Raw genomic sequence first — 10,075 nt, 5'->3', positions numbered from 1 at the left:
TGTTTCCTCTTGTGTCACAGTTTTTTTTTTTCTGTGCTCTAATATGGAGACTTAGGACCAAAGCACTAAAGTGTTTTCAAAAATGAAGTCCCTTCACATGACGGCAGAAATTCACAAAATATCTACAAGGAAAGTGTAAAAACATAAAAAGAATAATCATTTAAACAAGTAACTGTTTGTAGATGAGGCTGAGTCATTCAGAATTTAACTATTATTACACAATAGCAGATGAAATCAAGGTCTCAAACTCAGATTAAATTGAAAGGCATTGAGGGAAGTGGGTCTTAAGCAATGATTGAAATGTTTCTAGGATCCGAGGGGGTTCCGATATGGATATGTCAGCTGTCCTACAGATTAGTGGCAGCCACTGCAAATGCCACATCTTCAAGCAGTGTTGTTTTCGATTGATTTTGTCATTTTATTTTGCTGATTTGTCTCCTTGAGAATAAATGTAACTCTCTAAGTCAGTAACCTAGGAACTGACACTTATTTTATATTATAATATATATAATCGTATTACAATTGAATATAGGCTCACTTACTTTTTCTCTCATTCGCTCTCTCACCCAGACTCACACAGACTTTGACTCATTTAACGTCTCTAACCCGCTGCAGTTTAAACGTATTTTTAGCTTCTCAGAGTCAGTGTCTTCAATGCTGTACAAATTCATTGGGGGCGGCTGTGGCTCAGGGTCGACCTCTAAGCGGAAAGTAAGAAAATCTGTCCCTGTCTTCCACATTCTGCATGCTGAAGTGGCCTTGGTCAAGATACTGAACCCCTATTCTGTTCCGTCAGCATCGCCCATCCCCATGTTTCACTGCATACATTGTCAAATGCCAGTTAAGTTGAAATCTCCTAACCCTAGTAGGTACCCTGCATACAGAGGTTAATTAATAGTTAATTCATTTTTAATTAAACATGTTGCCCTCTAGATACACTCAGCTAAAGTTGCTGAAACAGTATCAGCTGAGTTTTAAGGAAATGTTCTTGAAAACATGAAATGGCTTTTGAAGCTCCTGTGGAATGTTAGTTGCTCTTATTTTTTCATGGCTCCATGCAAAGTTTTTTTAAGTCTGACACATAAAGAATATGGATGTCCTCCATGTCTCCTGTACTGCATTTGACAAATGTCCGCTGACTGTATTACCCTACTGATTACATAACATCGAGGGTTTTCATCAAGAAAGAATCCTGTGGAAAAAGATGGAGATTAAACTGAAAAAAAACACTAAGGACTAAGGATTATTATGTCATCATCCTATTCTAAGATCAGCTAGTGTGCAGGATTAAATAGTATTTAACACGACTTTGTCTCCTCTTCTCCTCTTTCTCTGTCTCTTCCTCTCCTCTCTCTTCCATCCTCAGAATGTCAACTTGTTCTGTTGAGGTTTACCAGGTTCTTTGACTGTTCAGTTATTTGTGTACTTTTTACATATTCAACATAGGTATGGCATCAGTGAGATTTGAAGCTTAATGCTGACAGTGACGGAGGCTCAACCCGTTGGATAGGGACGGCTCTCTCCACCCCCCAGCTCTCTTTCAATACTTTTTTTTATATAGCGTGTATGAGAGGCTTTCATTAGACTCTGATAGCTCTTGATGTTATTGCCTCATTCTGTTTAAAGCTCTTACTTTCTGGGGCTTTTTAGGTAAACTCGTGAGGTAGCTGATCCCCTGTGTCGTATTGAGGCTATTAAAAGAACTAAAGCATTTCCTTGTTCTCCCTCTGTAATATTGATAAGAGCAGCCATCCAAGCTTGCACTAGACTGTTTGTCGAGAGCACGCAAAAAACAGAAAGTATGATGTATTATGCATTCTCAGTCATCATGATTATTGTTTCTAAGACAGACGCAGAAAGACTTTGACCTTTGAGATGAGCATCTGTCATCTTCTCTATCATGTATATACTGCTGCTAGTAGCCAGAACTTTACAGAACTTTACTCTGTCCCTCAGATGTTATAAATTTGTCCTGTTTGTGTCAGTGAATTGATTTAGGTGGCCTGGTTCCGTTTGTGATGTTTAAATTACTCAACTTAATTCACAGACCACAAAAGCAACCAGGCCACCCAAATGTAAAAAAAAACCCCAAGAGGGTCTTCTGTAGACTAGCTCGCTGTCACCTGTCGGTCACTGTCATTTCAGATAAGATGCCAGCATGAGAGGGACAGTACTTGACACAACATAGGTATAGTTGCAAGGGGTTGACAGGCACAGTCTGAATCCCTCGCAGATGTGCAGATGGCAAGGCGCATTTAGCCACTGTCACTTAGGTTTCACCAAGTTCTTCTGACCAAAGGGCATATTTGTTTTATCTTTGTTTCATTACGTCTTCCACTGTGCTTCAAATTATTGACCTCAATTTGGCTCTTTATGGTTGGTCCAGGATTTTGATTTCAGCTGCTGTCTGACCATCATGCACACTTCCAGTGCGTACCACAATTGTTGACAGTTCTCAACTTTCTATTCCACAGTTTAAACTCTAGTTTTTGTTTAATGCTTCCACGCTGGTGACAGCCAATAACTTCAAACTTAGTACAAATGTTCAGTCTGACAAGGATGAGCTGATAATATTTTAAATTGCCTTCAGGGATTTATTTCTAATTTTAATTAAAGATATTCAGATCATTAATGGTTTTCTCTGCCAATAAATCATTGTGGGAAGAAAGGAATAGAGAGAGAACAGAGAATTGCGATGTGACTCCATCAAATCTCGCTCTGCCTCCTCCTGATTAAATTTTACGGTGGAAACTTCTAGTGATCACGTTTGTCACATTCATCACTATGAGTGGTTGATTATATAAAAGATTTGCTTAGCTTATTTATGATCCCACAACCTGAGGGGATAGCACACACACACACACACACACACACACACACACACACACACACACACACACACTCTCACACACACCTCTCTGGAGCAGTAAATTCCTGTTCCTGGTCCAAACATGTATGAAGACTGTAAATGAACTTAGTAGAGCTGTGCATGGCTCCCAGGTGTCTGCCACAGACTAGGTGGCGCTGTGGAACTGTCCGTGGTCCCTATGTCTAAAGCCAGGCAGAACCTTTTCAATAAAACCATGTTGTTGGAATGGAAATGCTTTTCATTTTCTTTCAATATCTGCATAGACCACTAGAACTTTAACACCATATACTTGCATTTGTTTATTTATTGCAAGTAATATCGTCATTGTGATATTCAACTAGGTTATCGCATGATTTCCTAATATCATGCAGCCCTAGTGTGTGGCTTTTAGGTCTTACAAATGTATGTGAAAGAAAGAATTACTTCTAGGTTAGGGTTCAATAACAACTTTTATTTCACACCCTCTGAAGCAGATACACATTAAATAAAACACACAGACATTAGTGTCTGTTAAGTTCGTTTTTTTTTTTTAACCTGGACCTTATTTCCAGCATATGGTGTGTAGATCTACTCACCCATAAAGGTTTGGAGTAACTTGGAGTCCTTCGAACGCTTTTAGATCCACACGCGATTGGCGTATATCCATACAACGCAAGTGACTGGAGCATCCACAATACAGCCTCTAAACAACGCATTATCTGCCACGAAACTCTTTATTTACTATAAATCTCCAGCACTAGTCCCCTGTGAGTACAAGTTGCTTGGTTTACATCCCGGGCTTTCACTGGGGTGACGTCACCGAGGCACGCAGCCGCAGGTCAGCTGACGATCAGTTGTATTTGTTTACACGGAGTTTGCTGCTGCTGACAACACTGTCCACAAGAACACTGCGAGTTGCCATCTATTCGCGGACGTGCAGCAGTTTGTTGATCTCTGGCCAGCTGTTCCTCTCTCTGCCGCCGCATCCTCCTTTCAAGGAGCTCCTCATCTGTGTACTCTGGCTCAAAACGGTAGGGGCGTCCATCAAAGTCAAGGTTGTCCGGTAGTCGGTACACAGATGAGGAGCTCCTTGAAAGGAGGATGCGGCAGCAGAGAGAGGAACAGCTGGCCAGAGATCAACAAACTGCTACATGTCCGCAGATAGATGGCAACTGGTGGTGTTCTTGTGGACAGTGTTGTCAGCAGCAGCAAACTCCGTGTAAACAAACACAACTGATCGTCATCTGAGCTGCGGCTGCGTGCCTCGGTGACGTCACCCCAGTGAAAGCCCGGGACGTAAACCAAGCAACTTGGACTCACAGGGGACTAGTGCTGGAGATTCATAGTAAATAAAGAGTTTTCGCCGCAGATAATGTGTTATTTAGAGGCTGTATTGTGGATGCCCCAGTCACTTGCGTTGTATGGATATACGCCGATCGCGTGAGGATCTAAAAGCATCCGAAGGACTCCAAGTTACTCCAAACCTTTATGGGTGAGTAGATCTACACACCATATGCTGGAAATAAGGTCCAGGTTGGAAAAAAAAAAAAAAAAAAAGAACTTCTCCTTTAAATTCTCATTAATTAACAGGCGGGTGGATTTATGAGCAACTGTTGAAAGAAATTGTTCCTTTAGAAAGAATCCAACCTCTGTCATAATCAGTAATGTATATATACAATGTAGATGTTGTGCATCATCCCTCTTTCAAAATCTCAGCTGAAGATCTTCAGATAATTCTGGAGAGTTTAAATGACAGTTTGCAAAGTCATAGCTGGACCCTTCCTCCTTATCCTCTTCCTCTTTTTGCCCTGGAAACAAACACAAACATGTCAGACTGTCCATCTGATAGCAGCTGCAGTGACCTTGTTGCATAATGTGGGTGTAAAATGATGTGAACATGTATGAGTTGTATGTAAGCATAGTGTACAGTACATACATAATTATCACTGGCTGACCACTCAGGGAAGAGCTGAAGGTGGAGCTGCCTCTCCCTCTCAGCTTGTTCGTAATAAATCGCCTGCTCCATGCTGGACAGCGACTTCCACTGTGGACACAGGACAACACAAACACAAGCATAAATACACAGAGGTCCACTTTAACAGGTGCAGGTCCTGCACTGAAACCTCCCACAGTGTATTTGACAAAGACAACTACTTTTTGTCCAATGACTTTGTTGACTGTGGCACAGTCGGAGTTTCCAAGCTCGGCCACAACTTTTGGCCTCTGTTCCTTGAGGTAAATCATAAAGGCGTTTTGTGGCTTCTTAACATATGGCTGGTTTTCGTTGTTGGACTGTCTGTGAAACTTTGTCTTTCTATGGGAAAACAGAAAAATGATATGATAGGACTAGGATCTTGGAGCATAAATAAGAAATAAATATATTCATTTTGAGTCTGGCTCTGTTGTGCTCGGACACAGATGATGAACCAGTCACGTGGGCTTACTTTGGACGGAGGCAGTTCACTGGAGGATAATTAGAGGCCAACACAGGAGCTGTATAGGGCAGAAGCTGGTAAACCACCTCTCCATTCCTACATGGACACAATCAGGGAGACACATCAGATGAGTGAACATGAGTGTGGGTCTGAAGATACAAACAGAGGCTCATAGTTGTGTGTTTGTTTGCATTTCTGTGTAACTTACAAGAATCCAACAGGAGCCAGGTTGCTCCCCAGGCCCTGAGAGAGATTCACAACTGGGGAGTTGCTGAACTAGAGACATGAACAGACACAAAGTTTAAGTAACTGCTTGAAAGAGCTGCAGTGGAGTAGAAACGGAGCCTGTAGACATTTATAACAAACCAGCCCTTTGTATAATCCCTGTCTTGATCCTATTGAGGGCTTCACCTACCGATTATTGTTTTAATCAATTAATCTACCAATTAAATTAAAACTAAGATTTTTTATTTCTCAATTAATATAATAATGAATTTATCAAGGATACGATTTTAAAAACGTGCGTAATTTATTTTTATTTAATTATCTTCTCTTAAATACAAACAAATCTGACAAAAACAAAGTATGCACTGTAAGTCATTATCCCACAACAAGAAATAGCCCAGTCTGAATTACTAATCTGTCTTTTACAGTAAAAACACAGGCTGTGCACATTTATACCAAACCAGCCCCTTGTATAATGTAGTAGTTAATACCATACCTGTCCATAGTTGGAAGGAGCTGCCTGGTTGTACCAGAGGCCTGGCTGCTGGACTGTTGGAAGTGGGTACATGGGAACAGCCGGTGCAGCATGATGTTCTGGTGCAGGCAGACATGGCTGCTGGACTGTTGGAAGTGGGTACATGGGAACAGCAGGTGCAGCATGATGTTCTGGTGCAGGCAGACATGGCTGCTGGACTGTTGGAAGTGGGTACATGGGAACAGCAGGTGCAGCATGATGTTCTGGTGCAGGCAGGATTGGCTGCTGGACTGTTGGAAGTGGGTACATGGGAACAGCAGGTGCAGCATGATGTTCTGGTGCAGGCAGGATTGGCTGCTGGACTGTTGGAAGTGGGTACATGGGAACAGCTGGTGCAGCATGATGTTCTGGGGCAGGCAGGATTGGCTGCTGCAGACTGAGAGGTTCTGCATCCAGGGTCATGTAGTCGTTTAACTGAGACTGCTTGGGGTAAAGCTCTTTCTCATCATCACCAGCAGCATCAAGAAGAGGACAATCACTTAACACCGCCAAAAAATCATCCATCATGGCAAAGTCCATGTCGGTCTCGCCCTTGTTATCCAGCTCCTGAACAGCACTCTCTATCAGTGTGTTTACATCCATAATGGTGGCAGATGATAATATTAATACTTTGACCTTTAAGGCAAAATGTAGAGGTCCACTCTCCAGGTGTCTCTGAGGTCAAGTGAAGAAATGATGAGCTGTCAACAGTTAATGCATCATTTGAACTGTCTGTACCTTTAATGTTTGAATGATTCAGTAAAGTTTTATTTGTTATTTTTTGAATTGACTTCTGTCACAAGAGAAATGGGGGCAAAGAGAAAAGGATTGTTCTAGCGGTTTAGTTGTTAATATTTGTTGAGATTGTTATATTTGAAATGTAGCATATATATATAAAGAAGAAAAAGAGAAAACTCAAACTACACCTTTTTATATTTTTTTTCTAAAATTAAGCACTTTATTTTAAGATGCCTTTTTTTCAAAAGCTCTTTATTTTGCTTTTAAATACAAACCTTATTTTGTATAAAATAAAAAATATTTTATTATTGTTTTATTATGAGAGTACCCTCCAGTTCAGTGTGAAAATGTGTAATATAATTATATAACATAATTTGTTGAAATACTATTAAATTGTAGTTTCTTTATTTTGTTGTTGGACAGCTTAAAGTATACAGTGTATATATATATATATATATATATATTCCTTTTTTTTTAATGAAACAAGCTCTTATACTCATTTTATTTTGGTGAGATTTTGTATGGGACTGTAAAAGGCAGATCAGTAATTCAGACTGGGATATTTTTTGCTGTGGAATAATGACTTGAACTGCTGGAACAATCCTTTTCTCTTTGCCCCCATTTCTCTTGTGACAGAAGTCAATTCAAAAAATAACAAATAACTTTACTGAATCATTCAAACATTAAAGGTACAGACAGTTCAAATGATGCATTAACTGTTGACAGCTCATCATTTCTTCACTTGACCTCAGAGACACCTGGAGAGTGGATCTCTACATTTTGCCTTAAAGGTCAAAGTATTAATATTATCATCTGCCACCATTATGGATGTAAACACACTGATAGAGAGTGCTGTTCAGGAGCTGGATAACAAGGGCGAGACCGACATGGACTTTGCCATGATGGATGATTTTTTTGGCGGTGTTAAGTGATTGTCCTCTTCTTGATGCTGCTGGTGATGATGAGAAAGAGCTTTACCCCAAGCAGTCTCAGTTAAACGACTACATGACCCTGGATGCAGAACCTCTCAGTCTGCAGCAGCCAATCCTGCCTGCACCAGAACATCATGCTGCGCCGGCTGTTCCTATATACCCACTTCCAACAGTCCAGCAGCCAATCCTGCCTGCACCAGAACATCATGCTGCACCTGCTGTTCCCATGTACCCACTTCCAACAGTCCAGCAGCCAATCCTGCCTGCACCAGAACATCATGCTGAACCTGCTGTTCCCATGTACCCACTTCCAACAGTCCAGCAGCCATGTCTGCCTGCACCAGAACATCATGCTGCACCTGCTGTTCCCATGTACCCACTTCCAACAGTCCAGCAGCCATGTCTGCCTGCACCAGAACATCATGCTGAACCTGCTGTTCCCATGTACCCACTTCCAACAGTCCAGCAGCCATGTCTGCCTGCACCAGAACATCATGCTGCACCTGCTGTTCCCATGTACCCACTTCCAACAGTCCAGCAGCCAGGCCTCTGGTACAACCAGGCAGCTCCTTCCAACTATGGACAGGTATGGTATTAACTACTACATTATACAAGGGGCTGGTTTGGTATAAATGTGCACAGCCTGTGTTTTTACTGTAAAAGACAGATTAGTAATTCAGACTGGGCTATTTCTTGTTGTGGGATAATGACTTACAGTGCATACTTTGTATTTGTCAGATTTGTTTGTATTTAAGAGAAGATAATTAAATAAAAATAAATTACGCACGTTTTTAAAATCGTATCCTCGATAAATTCATTATTATATTAATTGAGAAATAAAAAATCTTATTTTTAATTTAATTGGTAGATGAATTGATTAAAACAATAATCGGTAGGTGAAGCCCTCAATAGGATCAAGACAGGGATTATACAAAGGGCTGGTTTGTTATAAATGTCTACAGGCTCCGTTTCTACTCCACTGCAGCTCTTTCAAGCAGTTACTGAAACTTTGTGTCTGTTCATGTCTCTAGTTCAGCAGCTCCCCAGTTGAGAATCTCTCTCAGGGCCTGGGGAGCAACCTGGCTCCTGTTGGATTCTTGTAAGTTACACAGAAATGCAAACAAACACACAACTATGAGCCTCTGTTTGTATCTTCAGACCCACACTCATGTTCACTCATCTGATGTGTCTCCCTGATTGTGTCCATGTAGGAATGGAGAGGTGGTTTACCAGCTTCTGCCCTATACAGCTCCTGTGTTGGCCTCTAATTATCCTCCAGTGAACTGCCTCCGTCCAAAGTAAGCCCACGTGACTGGTTCATCATCTGTGTCCGAGCACAACAGAGCCAGACTCAAAATGAATATATTTATTTCTTATTTATGCTCCAAGATCCTAGTCCTATCATATCATTTTTCTGTTTTCCCATAGAAAGACAAAGTTTCACAGACAGTCCAACAACGAAAACCAGCCATATGTTAAGAAGCCACAAAACGCCTTTATGATTTACCTCAAGGAACAGAGGCCAAAAGTTGTGGCCGAGCTTGGAAACTCCGACTGTGCCACAGTCAACAAAGTCATTGGACAAAAAGTAGTTGTCTTTGTCAAATACACTGTGGGAGGTTTCAGTGCAGGACCTGCACCTGTTAAAGTGGACCTCTGTGTATTGATGCTTGTGTTTGTGTTGTCCTGTGTCCACAGTGGAAGTCGCTGTCCAGCATGGAGCAGGCGATTTATTACGAACAAGCTGAGAGGGAGAGGCAGCTCCACCTTCAGCTCTTCCCTGAGTGGTCAGCCAGTGATAATTATGTATGTACTGTACACTATGCTCACATACAACTCATACATGTTCACATCATTTTACACCCACATTATGCAACAAGGTCACTGCAGCAGCTATCAGATGGACAGTCTGACATGTTTGTGTTTGTTTCCAGGGCAAAAAGAGGAAGAGGATAAGGAGGAAGGGTCCAGCTATGACTTTGCAAACTGTCATTTGAACTCTCCAGAATTATCTGAAGATCTTCAGCTGAGATTTTGAAAGAGGGATGATGCACAACATCTACATTGTATATATACATTACTGATTATGACAGAGGTTGGATTCTTTCTAAAGGAACAATTTCTTTCAACAGTTGCTCATAAATCCACCTGCCTGTTAATTAATGAGAATTTAAAGGAGAAGTTCATTTTTTTTCAACCTGGACCTTATTTCCAGCATATGGTTTGTAGATCTACTCACCCATAAAGGTTTGGAGTAACTTGGAGTCCTTCGGACGCTTTTAGATCCACAAGCGATCGGCGTATATCCATACAACGCAAGTGACTGGGGCATCCACAATACAGCCTCTAAATAACACATTATCTGCGGCGAAAACTCTTTATT

At 41.2% G+C, this 10,075-nt stretch overlaps 2 protein-coding genes across 4 annotated transcripts; one reads left to right on the top strand and one right to left on the bottom strand.

Annotated features, from left to right (window-relative positions):
- Nucleotides 1-4,222: 4,222 nt before the first annotated feature.
- Nucleotides 4,223-6,783, bottom strand: LOC109632720 (transcription factor 7-like 1). Of its 2 annotated transcripts, XM_069520262.1 has the most exons (6): nt 6,005-6,783; nt 5,492-5,559; nt 5,293-5,379; nt 5,003-5,162; nt 4,785-4,892; nt 4,286-4,656 (listed from the first exon to the last, which is right to left on the bottom strand). In XM_069520262.1, the coding sequence occupies exons 1-6, from the start codon at nt 6,623-6,625 to the stop codon at nt 4,594-4,596; spliced, it is 1,107 nt and encodes a 368-aa protein (XP_069376363.1). In that variant the 5' UTR covers nt 6,626-6,783; the 3' UTR covers nt 4,286-4,593. The 2 variants fall into 2 exon arrangements, with proteins under 2 accessions (XP_069376364.1, XP_069376363.1); XM_069520263.1 differs by lacking the exon at nt 5,003-5,162 and having other exon boundaries at nt 4,223-4,656.
- A 736-nt stretch (nt 6,784-7,519) lies between these two features.
- On the top strand, nt 7,520-10,075 carry LOC138406818 (transcription factor 7-like 1). 2 transcript variants are annotated; one of them, XM_069520264.1, is made up of 6 exons: nt 7,520-8,278; nt 8,724-8,791; nt 8,904-8,990; nt 9,121-9,280; nt 9,391-9,498; nt 9,627-10,065. In XM_069520264.1, the coding sequence occupies exons 1-6, from the start codon at nt 7,667-7,669 to the stop codon at nt 9,687-9,689; spliced, it is 1,098 nt and encodes a 365-aa protein (XP_069376365.1). In that variant the 5' UTR covers nt 7,520-7,666; the 3' UTR covers nt 9,690-10,065. The 2 variants fall into 2 exon arrangements, with proteins under 2 accessions (XP_069376365.1, XP_069376366.1); XM_069520265.1 differs by lacking the exon at nt 9,121-9,280 and having other exon boundaries at nt 9,627-10,075.

This window comes from Paralichthys olivaceus, chromosome 23, assembly GCF_024713975.1.
Source record: "Paralichthys olivaceus isolate ysfri-2021 chromosome 23, ASM2471397v2, whole genome shotgun sequence".
NCBI lineage: Eukaryota > Metazoa > Chordata > Actinopteri > Pleuronectiformes > Paralichthyidae > Paralichthys > Paralichthys olivaceus.
Note: the sequence above shows the minus strand (reverse complement) of the source record. Positions and strands in the feature narration are given on the sequence as shown.